This window comes from Drosophila mauritiana, chromosome 2L (assembly GCF_004382145.1).
Source record: "Drosophila mauritiana strain mau12 chromosome 2L, ASM438214v1, whole genome shotgun sequence".
Taxonomy (NCBI): Eukaryota; Metazoa; Arthropoda; class Insecta; order Diptera; family Drosophilidae; genus Drosophila; species Drosophila mauritiana.
In genome coordinates, this window is record NC_046667.1 from 10,810,013 (window position 1) to 10,829,118 (window position 19,106).

The 19,106-nt window shown below is 41.0% G+C and overlaps 2 protein-coding genes across 5 annotated transcripts in view; one reads left to right on the forward strand and one right to left on the reverse strand.

The window, feature by feature from the left end:
• LOC117150917 (pneumococcal serine-rich repeat protein) overlaps positions 1–13,399 on the reverse strand; it is a 54,566-nt gene extending 41,167 nt beyond the window's left edge. Inside the window, exons 1-2 of one of the 4 annotated variants that reach the window (XM_033318072.1) lie at positions 2,574–3,613; positions 1,485–1,641 (exon numbers count right to left, since the gene is read on the reverse strand). In XM_033318072.1, the coding sequence (XP_033173963.1) occupies positions 1,485–1,539 (55 nt within the window). In that variant the 5' untranslated portion in view covers positions 1,540–1,641; positions 2,574–3,613. Of the gene's footprint in view, positions 1–1,484; positions 1,642–2,573; positions 3,614–12,965 lie in introns of those variants that run through there. The other 3 variants (XM_033318071.1, XM_033318069.1, XM_033318070.1) reach the window with 3 other exon arrangements.
• Positions 13,400–17,308: 3,909 nt separating this feature from the next.
• LOC117143694 lies at positions 17,309–17,826 on the forward strand. Its single transcript, XM_033308493.1, has one exon. The coding sequence runs from the start codon at positions 17,359–17,361 to the stop codon at positions 17,719–17,721; it is 363 nt and encodes a 120-aa protein (XP_033164384.1). The 5' UTR covers positions 17,309–17,358; the 3' UTR covers positions 17,722–17,826.
• The last annotated feature ends 1,280 nt before the right edge of the window (positions 17,827–19,106 follow it).

Sequence of the window (19,106 nt, forward strand, 5' to 3'; positions counted from 1 at the left end):
TGAACTCGTCGAATTCAGGAGTGCTTTCGGCCATGCTTTTTTTTTTTTAGCCTGGTCAAAAGGTTGTCAACAACTTTAAAAGGGAAACCTGAGGTACAGTTTTTGTGAAGTATATAATACAAGATCTTTAAACACGTTTTCGATTAACCGTTTTCTATCGATAAATAAATAAAACGATATCTCATTTATTCCCGAATTATTAAGATTATTCCAGTTTAAGGAATTTGAAACAATGCTAATTAGTCCAACAAAATTATACAGACATGACCAAACGTATTTCTAAATGATTAGCAGTATAATGATAAATTTGACTTTAAAATCAAATGTTGAGAGAAGAAAACCATCAAATAACTTATGTGACGGGGATCAGATCCACATTAAGCATAAGAGAAGTATTAAGATCCAATTAATTATATCAATTTAACAACCACAATCTGACGTCACAAAAAATCCCAAATCTGCGTGCTCAGGTGACTGTTGTTCGATCATATTTTTTCGCTACTTCAAGTCAGCCTTTTACTTTTTACCGATTCTGTGTATATATTGTTGTTTCGGCATTATAACTCTTTGTGTTTCACAATGTGCATGTCGAACAGAAATTCTCGTTTTTGCATGCTGCCTGCGACTGACCACCAAAGCAAAAGCAAAAGTCAAAGGTGAGACCAGATACGGAGCCATGACATCATGGCTCAGATACTTGACTTCCCGGCAAGTGAACAACCGAACCGACCCAACACTGGTCAATCTAATTAATCTATCACGGAGTAGCAGAAAAATGTCACACGCCCATAAATAATGTCCGTTGAAATAAAACAAATCCCGAAAGCAAAGGCAAAGGTCTGGGTGAGACAAATTTACGGCAGCGACAGCGTTGAAAAAGTAGTAATAAAAACACACAAGTTGGCCCGAAACCGAAACCATTTGATCATAAACTGCAGCAGCGGCGGAATAACAGAAACAGTAGGCCACAACTCTTTTGGCCAAGGCGTTGACAGCCACCACAATGGCCATCGGCCTTTCGGCACAGTCCAGTACGAAATATAAGAAATATACACTATCAAGTAAAATAAATAAAAACAAATGGATTTGCTGCAGGCAAGTCGTTGGATATGGTTAACTTTAAAGGTACCCTGTGACTCATAACTGTTTATTAAAACGCCTTGTTGTTCTGCTCATATGTATAATACAAATATTGATACTGTTTTAGTTCTTAAGCCGTATAGTTTCTAAAAATACCTCTCAAAAGTATTTTTTTTTTTTTTTTTTGACTTCAGATTCTTGCTCTGTGGCTCAGCTTATAGACCCAAGAGTCTACTATTTATCACAGGGTACTAAAGAGCGGCCCAGAAATAATAGCGTAAAGCGATAGCTAAACTTTCAACAGCTTTTCCCCCAACCCCATTATTGTTGTCATAATACTACGAAACACTCCATTTTGGAGTTGGGAATAAAAATGATGGGTGAGGGGTGGGGGCATGACTTACCGGAATAACACCAGGCTGGCCATACTACTGTTGTCTCCGTATCAATTTCCTTCATTATGGGGGCTCAACATATTGTCAAACCTCCGCCGTCGTCAACCGATTCGATTTGCCCTCTCTTTCTGGCGATCCGCGGCTATCTCTTTCGCTCTGCTGGCTGCTGCAAGTGAAGTGAAGGCAGGAAATAAATAGTGGTAGTAAAATACAGTGAAATAAAGAAAAAAAAACAGAAAGAGATAGATATGCGGTAAAGACAAATCATGGGGTTTATAAAGTTATTTTAACACTTTACGCTCGACCACTTCTTCAATTAAGTTGCCAGGTTTTGTTAGCCGTTTCACTTGTTTTGACCATTTATGCTGCTAATTTATCTCTGTTCGTATTGTCCAAGTCTCGGTAATCATTATGGCTCTATGTAGTTTTTGTATCTATGTATCTTTGTGCGATTGCTTGTCTTTGGGTGTTTGCTTAATTAATTTGCTGGTTGTCAAATGGTTGTTGCTGTTGTAGCGTAAGGTCCGTCATTCTTTCTGTTGTTTTTTGTGATGTGGGTAATCAAATTATATTAACTGCTGCCACAATCAATTTGTCGATGGTCTTATGTTTGGCAATTACAGGTATGACACGAGAGGTAAATTGATTAATAAAGGTTTAAGTTTGGAAAATAGGTCGTTACCATGTAAGTTATTATTTTATTTTATGCCGTGAAACAATACACATTTAAAAGAAATGAAACCGATTGATTATGTTTTGGAAATTTCATCATTTTATTTCTGCCTAAAATTTGTGTGTACCAAAGCAGACTAAAGCGTTAACAAGTTAAAACACTTCTATTCAGCACCTATCAAAAATGACAATCAAACTTGTTTCGAACCTGGCTAAAACTGTATCGGAACTTTAACCTTTTCGGTTTGAACAAAACAAAGAAAAAGTTTAAGGTCGCTCGGTTGGCTGTCAAATATTTAAACAGCTTTTGCATTTATATTATGCATTTGTTTCTCGTTCGGCTTCAGCTTCTATTTCTTTAAATTATTTGATAAGAGAATGTATTGTGGATTTTTTTCTCAAACTCAAATTGAGATTAGAATTTACCTTTTTGATTGTTTCGACGTTGATTGTGGCCCACCAACTAAGTGAAGTGACAGACTGACTAATTGTGTTGTCAACTTGTCGTTCGTTTGGAAAAAAGTTGAGTTTTGTTTTTACGTTAACTTGTATGCAATTGAATTGTTTGATTAATTTTATTTATTTGTTTAGTGTTTACTTTTGAGCTTTATTATGTACTATTAGAATCATATAATTTCTAAACTCTTGACGAGGCGTAACCAATATTCCTTATTTGTTGTATCCTATATTTGGCTATAAATGATTTACGTTTGCTAAATTTCAACTTTATAGCTTTGCTTTTAATTTTCTCCACAATTAAAATGTGTGGTTTGTAGCTTTGAACTTTTAAAGCATTGTTTATTTAATTTAGCTTGTGACTTTTGACTTTTAAACTTGATTTTTTGCGTTTCACTTTCTGTCACTCAATTAGCATAAGATTCGGGATTTCTTTCTTCGCGGCCTTATCACTTATCTCGCTCGCACTTTCCGCCCATCTCTTTCATGGCTTTCAGGTGCTGTCTCATTCATTAATTGGCGGTCACGTGCCCAGCTTCCCAAAACAGATTTGTATCTCTGTTGTCAAAGTGTCGTTAGACACGTGAGTTTGTTGTAAAAAAGCGAAAAGCCACGAACAAATGTCACAGTGATTTTTTATCTCTCCACGGACTATTTTTAGCTGGGATTAGTTGCGCTGTATTTGTGACATTTTCCGGCCCGTTTTTCCTTCTGTCAAAACTGATACCGTTACGGTTATGTGGTGCGCTTCCGCCGTAAGCACTTTTTCCGAACTTTTTAATCTTTCATTTACACAACGCCCCCACACTCACACATTTCACCTTATTCGCGTTCTATACGCTTTTTTTTATCAATCCTCTTGATTTATATTTTCTCTATTTACGCGCGATTTGCGCTCGCGATCATTGCTCGTTGATCTTGTCGATCGCTGAAATTTCGATCACTGATAATACCGCGGATCTTGTTATTTATATTCGCATTCGCACGAGTTGCCCGCCGCACGAACGAAATCGTACTGAACGCAAGTTCGAGAGAGCATGAGAGCGCCCCCCAACAAATAAGAAAACAAAACGGGAAAAAAGAATTAGTAATCACGCCGACGACTCAATACTCTCTTAAAAAGTAACTTTAATATATATAAAATAAACAGGTACAATGAACAGTCAAAAAAATTATTAGTTAATGTTTGGATTAAAGTTATATTTATTTAACAAAATATGTTCCACATTTAAATTATATTTATTTGTTTGATAATTCAAATCGAAAGTAAATATTTTTTTCGAAAGATGTAAAAGATGTCCTCTTTACTACATTGCAAACAGTTGGTCAAAGTTAAAATGCTCTTTAAGAAGTGTATAACAAGCATAGAGGCAAAAACAAAGCAACACATACTCCTACTTCAAGCCCCAACACGTCGGGGAGCCGAAAAAACAGCTGTGTAGCAAAACAAACGGAACGAAGAGAGCGCAAGCTAAGAGAGCGCTGTGGCGCTTTATCAGTACAGTAAGCGCTGTGCGCATGCGACAGGTGCTTATGCTTTGTATAACAGTGTTTCTTATAAATAATAGCATATAAAATAACAGATGCCATTAATCATTGAAAATCAGCCAGAAATTGGCAAATAAGCTAATTTAATATTAATTTAGGTGATCCGCACTAATACATCGAAAAGCTTCTAAGCAGCGTTCTTATGTAAATCTTAACAGGGTCTTATCAGTAAGTGAGTACTTGATCTACAATCACAATATAGATTCAGTTTGGTCTCCACTGTGTATTATGCTCTTTGGTTTCTTTTGCTATTCCCCGCTCCCTGACCGATCGGCCCCAGTCTCTCTCTCACACACACACATCGAAAAGGGTTCACTGAAGGTCAGCTGGTCAGAGTTCAAGTGGCAGTGGGAATGAGCGAGCGAAACGCAGCGATAAAGTAAAGTCATAGAACGAACAACATCAGCGACTTTACAACTTCGGAAGACCTCAAAAAGGGTCGAATGTGGGGTGGGGAGGCGCGGCCGGTGGGCGGAGGGTTTTTTTTTTCTACTGATGGATAACAAAGTGTAGGCGTGTTTTGTAACTGTATTTGTATACGGAGGCATATCTGTGTCGTCGCTGGCCATTTGATACTTTGGCCTCGTCACTCGTCAATCAACACAAAAACAAAAAAGGGGGGGGAGGTGGGTGGATGCAGTGGGGGGAGCGGGACAGGGCGAGAGTGCAGCAGACATATTGCAGTTGTTCGCATTGTCGTGTTGTTGTTGTAGTTGTTGTTCTTGTTGTCTGGCGGTGTTGCGTTGCACTTTCCTATTTGCCCAGTTGTTGTTCGATTGAACCTCGCAACAAAACCAACAAACGGTCGAATAGGAAACATATGCATATTAATTGCCCATATCGCATTATTCTAATGAAAAAATCGCTGTTTTCTTTGGTTTTATCGCTTCGAAAACGTTCGTTATCGAAAGACAATTTCCAATGTAAATCGAAATCGATTCGCCGCCTCCAAACTGAACGACCTGAACAACCTTAAGAGTCGCAGACGTCAAACGAAGGGATCGCATATTGCGGACCGTATTTCCAGTTTCGAAACGCTGATCACCTATTAAAAGAACTATGAGAAAGGTTCCCTAATACAAGCCTTAGATTATGAATAGGTAATATGAACTTGGTATATATATTTAGATACATAATTTGTTTTAAAAACAGCTCTTTTTTTTTAATTTCCTCCTTTTGGGTTATAAGAAAGTGATTTCGGTATAGGATAAGTTGTTTATTCGGTATTTCAAAGTTGCTTGTCCATTTATGGAGATGATTAGGTAGAATATATAAACTTAACTTTTATATATGTTCAATTCATTATAGAAATCAGGAAAGTTTGAGGTACTTATAGGGTGTACCGTCTCCCAAGCTTGTGGGAGAAATGGCAGTACCCTGTGCCAGGGTATATTAAGAAGTATATGTACATAAATATATAGGCATGGACGCGATCGCATTTATGTATATATAGCCAGGCTACAGATGCGAGATCCGCACACTTAACCCAAAACGAGACCAAAAAGGCGAACAGAGGCGACCGGGCCATGACGGGATCTCGGCGACGACCGACGATGCGACCTGAGTTGGCGGCGAAATATTTTTAGAACTTTGCGACCGACGGCAACGACAACGGCAACGGGGGGTGGGCACCGGGGGAGGGGGGTGTTGGGGCGGCGTGGGGGCAAAGGGGACATGCATATATTGTGGTACTTCGGTATCTGTATCTCTGGCAGCCGCAGCTCAGGTCTGTTATTTTTTGCTCGTATATTTATTTTTTGCAGGGCGCTCGGCGAGCGAGCGAGAGGTCAGAAGGTCTGTGATCTTTTCCAAGTTCGCTTGAGCGCAAGAAAAATTCTCCGAACTGCCAAGAAGAACAAAAGGCAGCCTGGCCCGTCCAAGTATCTGTGAGATACATTTCTGCCGCTCATATGTACGTATATATATCTATATGTGTGTGATATAAGCATCGTATATTTTGGCCAGGCAAAAAGTCAAATGACAGCAAACTTTCGGTTAGATAAATAGGTAAATAAATATAAGATATGTATCTCTATATCCGATGGATATGCGCAGACCGCAAAGTACTTCGGCTTAGATTTGCAAATTTTTCTATAAATTATTAAAACCCATAAAGATGTACAGATGTATTATTGCAGGTCGATCTTTCACGGGAACTGCACAGTTTGTAACTTTGCTTGATACCTAAGCCGACTTGATATGTATTTCAGTTCAGACACAAGTGTTAGCCCACTGTTGTTTTTGACACATTTCAGATTGCACTATTTGCCCAACTACTTGTCAACCACTTTTTATTGCACTTGTAAAGCAGCAATAAATCATCGATATTCAGTTGTCTGGAACACACACTGTCATTTAAGTTTCAAAGTAGAAAGCTGTTATTATTTGGTATCCAATGTGCGTAATAAATCTGTTCGGGTTCCTAAATCACATTCTTATGAGCAGCAAATGCACTGCGACTCATAACGATATGAATAATTTTGCCACAAATATATAAGCGGGGCAAGCATACATATAACGTTCGACATCCACGCAGTACGTCAATGAATCAAATATTTGAAAATGTGAAGAAAAAGCTACAGGTCGAAGAAGGTACATATATCTCAGGCAAAAAATAAAATAACAACTTCGACTACAGTTGACAACTCGAGGAGAGAGATACCACAGAATGCCGCCGCCAGGTTGGCTGATGAGGGGCAAGTCAAGGTGTGTTGAAGTATTGCCCGTGTCTTCTGCCGTATTTGTGTGGGACGATCGCCAAACTTTGCCAAATCGCAGGCCCCAGAAAGAGATGGATGCAGATGCCGCTTTTGTGGCACAAAAAATAAAGGGAAAAGACCAAAAGACAGTTCGACAGTTCAAACCAATTGACTCGTTTGCCAATACGCGTCTCCAGAAAAAGAGGCAACAACAACTATCGCCCAGAACATCCAACATCCACATATTGTGACCACAGAAAATTGGTAAAAGCTGCACTGCATATGGACAGAGACCAAATATCGGGGATAACATGTTCTTAACCTGTCAGCATAGCAGACCAGTAATCTGTCTTTTTGGGTTTATTTTATTACCAATAAGGCGATGAATGGAGAAATCGAAATCAATTAGTTAGACATGATTTGTAGGAAATTAAACTCTTCCATTTTACGAAATTAGCTGTTCTTTTGTTCGAGCTAAACTAGCTTAAGTCGCTTTAACTCTTATTTGATGTCTTGATTTTCAGTAATGAAAGTCCTGGAAAGTCTTTACTAGTTGAACTGAAAAAAATGGAAGTTTTCGGGATCACAGAACCTCAAGTTACTTGCAAGTTACTTTGTGTCACTGCTGGTCAAAAATGTCATCAGTTTGGCAGTCCGTCAGACAGCCAGCCATTCAGTCCATCAGTTCGTCAGTCAGTCACCTCCGAGCAATATAGAAGACACAAACAACACACGGGCGGCACACACTTCCAAACGCAGACACTTGCAATTTCTGTTGCGCTTTTGTTGTTGGCTTTTTTGCGCGCATCTAAAAATAAAGCAACACTGAAAATGCTAATGCCAAGCGACCGACCGATCGACACCGACATCGACCGATGCCCACAGACCTCAAAAACGAACGCCCGTTTGCCCTCACACAGATACACACACGTGCAGGCGCGCACACACAGATACGCCAGCGATCGGCGACACACACACATGCGAACATGTCCCCAAAATGACAGCGACATATTGCGCGCCTCGAGTTCACTTCATTCGAGAGTTTGAACCGATCTGAATATAGTCAGCGTGCCAGGGTGTGAGTGCGAGTGGGGGTATCTGGCGCACATACGTGGATATAGATACATGTAGACTATATACTCTAGATGCGCGGCACACGCTGTTCGGAATCTTGGCTAAGTCTGTCAATTGCTAGGATATACAGTGCGTACCGGCAACTTAATGCAACTGGAAGATTCACCGATCCCGGATGTAGAATTAAGTGAAAATCTTACGGATCCCGATGCAATGCACACCTAATTATAAAATTATTCTGAAGCTATTCATTCTTTTTAACACTTTTCTTTAGTTCCTGTCACGTCAGTGTATCCGTATCCCAAATATTGAGTATTAATTGTAGTTTATGTCCTGGACAAATGGCCATAGCCCGCACTGTTGTGGCATACAAAAAGTATTTATCTTTTAGTCATTTTCATTTTTTGTGAACCAAAACTACAACTCAACTCTGTCAGACGACAGACTGACTGCAGAGTCGTTGGCTTTGGGTTTGGTCTTTGGGCTTTGGGTCTTGGGTAGAGGGACCTGAGACTGAGACTGAGACCTGGGATCTGAGACCAAGTCAGGCCAAGTCAAGTCGATGTCGAGGCGTGTGGGCAGCATCATCGTGTTGGGTTCACTTCAGCTTGATATTTTTTATTTTATTTTTGCATGTTTTCTTCATTTTTTGCACCAGTTTAGGCGAAGCCTGTCGTCGGCGATGTGAGGCAAAAACATGGCAGCTACAAAATCCAGCGACGAACGAAAACTTTTAAGGCGAAAAGTGCTGGCCGAGATGAGGCAAAGATCGTTGTGGGGCAACTCAAAGGGGTCAGGTCGGTCGGTCGGTCGGTCGGTCGTGTGGCAACTGTACACGAAAAGTGACACCTGCAAAAGGCCGAGTGAATGGAGGTCAAATATAAACGAGGCGGAAGCGGACAAAGTGTTTATCCTCATGACTGACATGTTGGTTGCGTGCTGCAAGATCAGAAAGTGAAGTAGTGAGGGCTCCAAAAATATCCTTATATGCTTGCAATGTCATACTGTTTGTCACAGCAAATGGGATACGTGGTTACTTAAAGATACTTTTTATTGAACTTATCTTATTTATATCGGTTTTCTGCCAAAAGAGGATGGCATTTAGTGTCATTGCTTTTCAAGTATTAAAGTTTAGCAGTACGACCACATCACCAAGAATTCTTCCATTCTAAAGCCCCATTGACCCCCATCACAGCGAACTGTATATTTAAGCAGTTAAACAAGATCACACCCACTTACTGTGAGCCATCTTTAAACTCTTGACCTACCAAAGCAAACACGCTCAGATTAACGAAATCCAATCCTCAACCTAAACAAAGCAAAACCTGTAAGCCATTAAGAGATAAAAGAGCCTAGGTATAAATATTTATATTAAAAATCAAAACAAAATCGAAAATTATAGAAACATATGCAGATATTAACACGTTTCTGCTATAAAACATAAAAGAAGCGAAGAAACCGCAACAACAGATTTGTAATAAAATTAAGCAAAAAGTAAATGAACATTAAACGGTTTAGGTTTGGATCGGCGATTGGTCAATCCGAATGATAATTTATGCGACTGTAACCAAAAAGTTTAGCTCTATAAAAAAAATGATAACAACCATACGACGTCAGACAAAATGGGAGTAGACTAGATTGAGGCAAAAGCACGCACAGCCCTGATGGAATATGATGTTCGCCTAAGATATAGCTCAGTTTTCTATGGAATAAAACAAGAAGATCGCGCTTTAAGTCAGAATTTGTGGAAATTCTCGAAAATCTTTCTGACCTTTTGGGAAGTCTCAACTTCCGTTTAGCCGACGATTTGTGAATGGAATTTGCCAGCTCATTGAAAAGTTTATCGCAAAAAACACGCCGAGGGTGAGAACTGGCTCAGGTATCATCATATAATCAGGCACATAACTGCTTGCCTCACAAACTTCTCTTGTCACTTGATAGAGGACCAGCAAAAAAAAAAAATAAATAAAAAAATATGAGACGAAAAGAAAATCCCCAAGCTGGCATCATAAAATATATACAAAAATAAATGCTAATAATAACAAATTCAACAGTTTCCTGCGGCTCACATCACAATTTCGCCGTTTCATGTCATTAGCGGACTCCAAAGTAAATATTTGACGAAGACAAACGAACCTCTGCCGCACAGCAACTTCATCATCGCCTCGTAATAACCCGTTCTCCCCGAAATAAGCAGGAAAAATAATAATAATAATAATAAAAATAATGAAGAGCAAGTGACGATCACTTTGAGGGCATTGAGGGCGTTTTTAACTTTTATTTTTCTTTGCTAAAGATCGCTTGCCCCTGCTTTCGTTGTGAGATGAGTTTGGGAGTTGAGTAAACCGATCGGCTGCGGCTTTTTTTTTATTATTTTTTCTTTTTGCTGACTGTGACATTTTTGTCACAGCAATCCTCGACCGCCGCGATCTCAGCAATCCTCGACGAGCAGGGGTAACTTGAAGTTAACTTTATGTACTCGCCATTATATTCCGTCAGCGAATTCGCGCTGCGAAGATCATAAGACCATAATTGAACTGATTGGCAGTGTTTTGTTATGGTCCCCGATTTTTTGTACCTTTTTCGGATTTTTTTCTGCTCTGGGGGGACTTGTAGTAGGTTTTCATAATTTGATCTTTTGACAGATCAAAGATCGCTGCTTGAACCTAAGGTTAATCACTGACCGCAGCACCGCACAATATGGCTGTTATTTCTGCTTGGATTTGCTATTTGTTTGATTCGAGCCGCCGCATGAAATCATATTTCTCCATAAAGCATCCACTTTGTCTGTCCCAGCTTCCACAGATGATCGAGTGCCGATCTGGGCGCCCACACTCGATCGCATGTGTGCCTGACTATACAAATATATATATATATATGAACATATATATATCTTTGCGGCTGTGTTAATGATCGCAAATGTCGTGATTTTAGTCGAGTGGGTTGAGTGAGGTGCTGAACTTTAATTAAACGCGCACCGAAATGTGTTTTTTCACATTCTGAACTTTGAGACATCAACTGCATCCACCGGGCAAAATGCATTGCAATCGCTGCGAGATCGGTTAATCAACAGATGGCCTGGCCTTATGCCTCCTATGGGGGTTGTGAGACTAAACGAACCCAAGGAGAACCTTCAAAAATTGACACACATCAGAGATGGAAAAGTATTTTGATTTAGTTGAGACAAATGTCATATTTATCGGTTATAATTAAGAACCGATCAGATCAGGTCAGATCAGATTGAACTCTTGAGTTTCTTTAATTAACTTAAGGTGCAGCATGAGCACGATAATTAATGTTAATAATAAATGTTTTGAGTTCAGCACTATTCGGAAGAGCATAAAAAATCGATTCTAAAAGTAATTAGACAAAAAGCATGCGTACTTAAAAACCTCCCAATTAAAAACTTATAGTCTTACTAATTTAATTGAATGAGCCACCTCTAAACTAAGTGAGAACTTGACTAAAAAGGTCTATAAAGAAAACATGCCACAATGAGGCAAACTAACAAAGAAATCAATGAGCCATAGGCCAAGAACAGATGGCCATTACCAGCAATAAACTTTAACTGAATCACAAAGGTTTAGAACCACTCAAAAATCGAAGAGGTAAAATCGAACTGCGAATCGGGAAAAAAGAAAAAGTGGAAGCGCCTAAAAAAATAATGTAATCAAAAATGCGAAATGCAAATGAAATGCAGGTGGTGTGCACACTTAAACACACACCTGCACTTACGACGACAACTGTAACAATAACGGCCATCGGAGGTATGTACAACAACAAAAGGTGACCAGAGAGTGAAGTGGGTGGCATTTGGAGTGGGCGAGGGGGCGACGAAGGTGAGTGCGCTTATCAGGCCCAAAAGCAAACGCAAAAATGAAAAAATAAAAAACAGCAACAACCACAAATGCCGGATATGAGCGCCACTTAAAAACTGTAAAAACAATGAACAAGCAACAAGTGTTCGAGACGACTACACCGAAAATAAAGCATCTACACTTTCAGATTCGACATTTAAATTGATATTTGCATTTTATAAACTTTGATAACTGAACAATTCGCAGGAATAAAGTAAAGCATTGCTTGGGGGTTTTCTTTTTATTTATTTTGGAATTCGATTGCAATACTTTTACCTTATTTTTAGTTGTATAGTTTAATTTTTCTCTTTCGTTCTGTGTGACCGTTCAGTTCGATTCCTTGCAGAAGCTAAACAAATGGATCATCTATTTGTCCCGCGTGCAGACAGACAGACAGACGAGTACAAACAGACCAGCAAAGAGAGCGTTAAATTTGCACTTACCGTTTCGCAGAGAGCCACAATCGGACAACAACGAAGTCTGCAAGAGGGAACAGGTAGCCGATTCACAGGCAGGCCAATTAATGAACGCGACAAAATGGCAAATAATACTTTGGAAAATGTCCACGGCATGACCGTAAAAGTCAACTAAACAAAAGTACGGGCTGGCCTGACACACAAGCTTTACATTCCCTATTAAGATGCTTAGAATAGCTTATGATTTATCTAAAAGTTTGCAATAACTATTGTGTTTTTTACAGTTCTTCGATTTGTTCTTACAAAATTATTGTCTCTAAAATATACATTTTTTGAATGACTGGAAATAAAATTCTCATTAATCTTAATTCAAATTATGAGGACACCAAATTTTAGTATTTACCGAATTCTTTTCAACAGCACTTCAAAACTTGACCACTCTGTCGAAGCTTCACTGTGTCCACGCGGGGGAGTAACAAATCAAACGCACAAAGGGAGAAAGGAGAATGATGAGTACGGGAGCGGGAGCGGAGCAGTGAAGAAGAAGGTGGACCGAAACAGTTACCCACTAATTGCAAGCATGCGTCGCCGCAGCTTTTTGTCACCCGTCGACGGACGACTGTATGTGGTTGTAATTGTAATTGCGCCTGTATTAGAGTTGCGGCTCAATCAAATGTCTCGCTGCGCAGCATTTACAGTTGCTGCTGCGGACATTTGCTGAATCATTTGTTTATAGCCGAATCAGGAGTGTGTGTTTGTATTAATTACCGTTTTAAGCTGCCTCTCCTCTCTGCTTCTTCTTCTGCTTCTTCTTCTTGCTAACTGGGAATTGGAATTCTTTGCTGTCAAACACTTTAATGAAAACTTTTATGTGGAGCAATTGATAAAGCCGCGCTCACGCACACACTGACACTTCGCTGCCGGAATCTACGCACACACATACACTGGCATTTGTACGTTAAAATTAAGTACAATAATTCACTTGTTGTTGTTGCTTTTGGCTTGGCACTTGTCGACCGTTTTTTGCGGCTCGCTTGCAATTAAACAAACAATTTCTCTCCTGCAGTCGCAATAACAATATTCATCGATCGCCGCGTTTTGATTAAATTGTTTGCATTACGTTTTCTATTATTATTATTATTCTTCGAATGGACTGCAAGCGCGAGAAAGCTTCCGCATCGAACCGCACTCGAGAGCTTCGGAAAAATAACTGTGCAGCAGCAAGCGATCGAAATCGACTTTGAGGCCTATTTTTTCCTCAGCGGAGCGACAAGTGGCGATTACAGCAACAACAACTGGTTGTATGAATGAATTTCTGCTTTAAGAGAGCGGAAGAGAGTCGAAGAGCGGCGCTCTTTGGATTTCTCTTCAGCGTGCAGCAGGTTATTTTATTTATTTTCTGCTGAGTGATTATTATCATTATGAAGTGATCTGATTTGCTGCTGATATTAAAGCAAGACCGGTCAATAATTACACTAGCCAACACACGCTAAGGGCTTTTTGAGTAGTTATTGAAAAAAATTACTCATAATGGTATTATTTTTATACTCTTGGGATCGCATGTTTTGAATTTATGTTATACTAAAAAAACAGTTATGCACAAATCTTGACATATTTTAGTCGAGGTGTGTTCGATTCTTGTCCTTAAAACTTAGCCGTGTAACCCAGTGTAATTATAGATTTTACTAGATTAATTCCAGCGGAAGACGACTAAAATGCTTGAAATAATGATATGGTACGTGATTAAAACAAGAGCGAATCGTGTTCCCGATGGGATCATCACAGATCCGCATCCCCCATTAGGGCGACAAGATGGAGATATCGTTCAGAAGAGGCACAATGTATGAGGTGATAAGTCACTTGTACGTCACCCGCTCGCATTTGCATTCGCCATTCGATTCCACCATTCCCGGTCGACTAACTACGGTTATCCTCAATCAGCTAATTTATTTCCCTGGAAAATATCGCCCCCACCACGAGAAAGGCGAACGATTTTCCCTGCCAAGGGGCTCCACCTCCATTCAAATGGGGGAAACCAAACAATTAAGCAAACAAAACGACAGCGACCACGGCTGCAGTCTCCAACTGCAGCTTCAGCTCCAGCTCCAGCTCCAACTTCAGCTCCAACTCGCCAGCTCCGACTTGATAGCCCCTCCAGATAGAAACTGTCAAACAAAACAAACTACACGATAGAAGCCAAACAAAGCGAGGCTTCCAAAGTGTGCTGCGTTTTAGTACCCGGTAATTGCGGGGTATATCATTGTAAAACAATTTAATTTAGAACCCTTCGCCATATATAGAACGATATATTTAAACTAATATATTTAACCAAATATACACTTTGAAGACTCTTGAAACACAATTTCATCAAGGACGTTATAAAATACATATTCTAACTGCTAACTTTCAAGCCCTTGACCATGCATACTAAAAGGTATCTGGTAGTCTAATTTGCCATTTCACAAGCTTTCTTGTTTATTGTTGCCTTGCCTTTGTCTTTTGTTTTAGCCTGGCAAATGGTAGGCTAAGTACAAGGAAAGGCGTCAATGACGACCGACGAAGACGACTGACGTCGACCTTCGGCAACTACGCCATCAAAAAGGAAGTTCAAATCAGAAAAAAAGAGCTAAGTAGAGAACACTAAAAATCGAGGCCCCGAGAAAAGGACCGGGAGATGCATCGAATATAAATTAACCGCCATGAACGAGGTAATGGAGCAACAATAACAAGACTAACAGTGGCAGCAGAGAGAGAAAAAGGATATACTGCAAAAATGTAGCTTACCTATTAAACATAAAAATGTTAATATATATAATATAATAACTTATTTTAAAGGATCATACATATTTATTTACTTACCAGTAGCATTTCAATGAAATACCCTTATTTTCTAAACAAGGTAATTACTTTTCCGAGTGCATTGAAGAGAAAAGCTACAATGAAGGCTCCACAAAAAGCCAGAAAGCAAAACGACAACGCGCCGATGCTAGTGGGCGTGTACCGCTCCCCATCCGCCCACAGCTGCCGCTCCTCCTCCTCCTCCTCCTCCCCCTTTCCCCATTGCAAGCCAAGTGCAATCTATGGCAGCGATCGGCCAAGTACAAATGGTTAGGAGATGCAACAGTAACAGCGAAAACAGCAACAGCCACAATGGCTGGCGAGGTCAAACAGCAATCAATAAAGGTCAGCGACTACCGCCGGGGCACGCCTGAGTGCCTACCGTCAATGCCGCTTTGCTGGATTGCTGGATTGTCGGATTGCTGGATTGCGCGATGGCCAGATGATCGGCAGAAGGGGTAGGCTCGAGGTGCAGAACCAGCTCCCAGCCCACACCCAATTCTCCCTGCCCCCCTTTCGCAGTCACTTGCCCATTCATGCGGCCCACGATGAAGATGCTTTATGTTGCAAATTGAAAGCTGGACATCCAATCGACTGAAGAAGAACAAGACGAACACAGCGAAGAAGAAGAAGAAGAAGAGTAGACGTGGAGGCAGTGCCATGGGCAGTGGCAGCAGGAAGGTGGGAAAGAGAAGGCTGGCCGACAAATGTAGACAGTTGCGACTGCGCAGCCGCAGCAGCAGAAGCTCAATTCGCTGAGGTTGCTGAAGAAGCTGCGTCAGAAGCCCAGAAAGGTGGGAGCGAGAAGGAGCTAGGCTGAGGGGAGGGAGAAGAGCGCAACGGTGGAAGATCGCTTAACCCATTATGGCCTACGAAAGTATGATAAGCTGACTTTATAATATAAAGTACATTTTATGAAAATTATTATCATTAGCAAATAATACCAAAGTTTGAGCTAAAACATATTTTTAAACGTTTGAAACCTCTTTAAATATTAAACAAATATCTTTGCCAGTTCGAATATGTTTTATGGCCTAAAATACAATAACGATATTGAAGAGAAATTAAATTAAATTAATTAATAAAGATATTTGTTTTTTCTAACAACCCACCAGCGGGATTCCCTTGAGCATCATTGGGTTTATTAGCTAAATGGCGGATGTCGATGACTGTGGCATTAGGCGTATGTTTCTTGGCTATTCCTTGGCTGCCCCCTTGACTGTCGGTGCCCACCGACCGGCCAACTGAGCGACCAGCGACCCTGTCCCGCCCCCGCAGCTGTTGCTTCCGAGGTTGCACAGCTCCCGGTTCCAAAGCCGCGGCTAAAACCATCGGTGATGATGATGACGATGATGATGATGAGGATGCTACCAAGTGGCCTCTGCCTTTTTGAATGCATCTTGTGGCGGCTGCTATCTGCCCGGCCGTGGCTTCCACAAGATATTTTTAATGGCCCAGCTTCCTTTTTGCAGATGCTCTGCTACTTTGCTTCTGCCGTTTTTTTTGTTGGTCCGATTTTTGTGAATGAAGTTGTTTTAGATACACACACACACACTCATACTCCACTCCGCTGGCAGAGAAGTAGCACCATTATCGCACTGACATGTCTGCTGGATGTCGCTGCTGCCCACCACCCCCTTGTTGCGACCGCCAGCCCACCGCCAGCCGCCCACTTGGCGGTGTGTGTCACCTGTTGATGGATTTCGTTGTTTGATTAACATGAAATGGCATCGCATCCAATCCCAGCCGATCTTGATGCCTTGAGTGGAGTAGAGTGGATTGGAGTGGATTGGATTGGAGTTGAGACGCCGACTCTAAGTGACTCCTTCCCAGTTGGATCGCCTGGCGGATAGTTAGCCAAATGTCGGAGATTGATGAGGTGGACGGGTTAAGTGATGGCCCCAAGTGGAATGGCCAAGGAAATTGTGGCTTTTGAGCGTTTATCTAAATAGCCCGCAACCTTTGCGGCCAATGATACATTCATTCCAATGAAAACGAGTTAACATTTTAGAACTTGTTCACTAGTTGTTACAATTTGTAACCAACAAACATGTTTAACTTATTTTAATACATGTTATCTATTTAAATATAAATTTAAGTATAATTATTATTTAAAGATATAAAATCCCACTCAGATTTGTAGACATTTGTTGACAATAAAAGTAGGTAAAACCAGGTACGGCAAACACATGGCATGGCATAATTATAAATTACTTAAAGGAAACGCCTTCTAGGACTACCTGTGTCGCATCCTTGCCACTATAAATTCCCTACGCCCCGAACGCCATTAGTACATTCAACACCAAACTGCCAAGCAGTCAAGATGTCGAGCTCTAAACTAGCCCTTCTTATTCTGGTCATTGCCTGTTTGTTCCTCATCGCATGGGCACGACCCAGGTCGAGATCTTCAATATTCAATGAGGTCACATCACTGCCGGCGGAGAGGAGAATGAGCAACGAAATCATGGACCAGATATCACCCATGAGGAGGCCACACAGGAGGGATTACTTCGTGAAGAGGCGCCCGCTCATCAGCTCTAGGATGATGATGTCCAGAAGTCCCTTCCTCGAACGTCTCTACAACGATCCAGTGCCAGAGATTGCACCAGGTGGAGCCAACTACTTTGGCAATGACGTCCTGCCGCTTTCAACCTACGAGATCCTGGAACCAGAGTCATTGTATTAGAAATAATCATAATAATGTAAACGAATTAAATTAAATTTAATTTTACAACTGACATTTTGTTCATACAAAGAACGAAAAATATAATTGATAGTTTGATAAATAAAATTCAAGATAACCAAAATTTATTATAGCCGGATTTATGGATTTGGGAAAACACCACTGAAGCTTTTATGTTACTTATGTTCAACTAGCTTCCCAGCGATCTCTAGAGGATCTGCCATTCAGCTAATCGAAGCCAACAGCTCCGAGGGACGAACCCATTTCGCTAACAACAATCAACACTCGTATCATCAACAATCCGAACAAACTACAACAACATAATCAACGGCAGCAACAAAGCGCTTAAATACGCAACAGGCAGAGGGGTCGAAAAAAAGTAAAAATAAGAGTCCCAGTATCGAGGAGGTGCATCCCAAATGCCATGTAGGAATCCATGTAGGAACATTGGGTTGGCGTGTGTATCTGCGAGTGGCCATATCCCCCAAGGAATGAATGTTTCTGGTTGTCGTTCTGGCCAGAGGACAAATCTCTATGGCCGAAGGCGGAGAGCGGCTGGCCGAGCGACCGAACGCAACAAGTGTTCCAAATCAAAACGGAAGCACAGCCCAGGCCATGGCCATGGTAGCTCCGGCTGGACAGGCCAGACCAGGCCGCTCCTTTATGCCGCATATGTACATGGCTTTTTGGTTCGACATGGCAAAAGCATTTGGAAAATGTAATTTACAACGCTCAGCGCGGAGCAGCGACCACTTCGCCGGCACACACATATATATATATAGGTATATATATTTGCCCGGGGAACTGGTCAACTTTGGTCGGACTCGGTCGCATCAAGAGCCACTCAACCTCAAAGTTGAACGGCATCGGCATCACCTGCCACCGATCTCACACCGGCTCTCATAGCCACCGATTCGCCAGCGAATCGCGCTCGGATTGAAATCCAAGAAGCTAAAAAAAATAAAGGAAACAGGAGCCTCCGGGCAGGAAAAGATTGATCGACTTGGAGTTACCCTATAGTAACGAACCGGGTAGTATATAAGCGGACTTGTGCTACTGATGAATTTCTCAAATTCGAAGCTATCTACTTTTTCTTTTCCCAAATCTTAAAATAGCCCGAACAACCCATCGATACAGGGTATTCTGAATGAAAAAAGTGCTTAACTAAGAAGAACAAGTGAGCGCAGATTTTAATTTTAACCTTTTTGGTCTCGTTCTTTCCACTCCACCTCGATGGCTTCTGTGCGCCCAACTTTTCCTGGCTGCTACATCAGTTTTTTCGCATTTTTTTTGCTGTTTTTTAATTTGCTGCACCGCTTCATAGAGCATTTTTCATTAAATTCCTGAATTAAGGCATTCCTCCGTGGCCTCCCATTGGACGCTGGTCA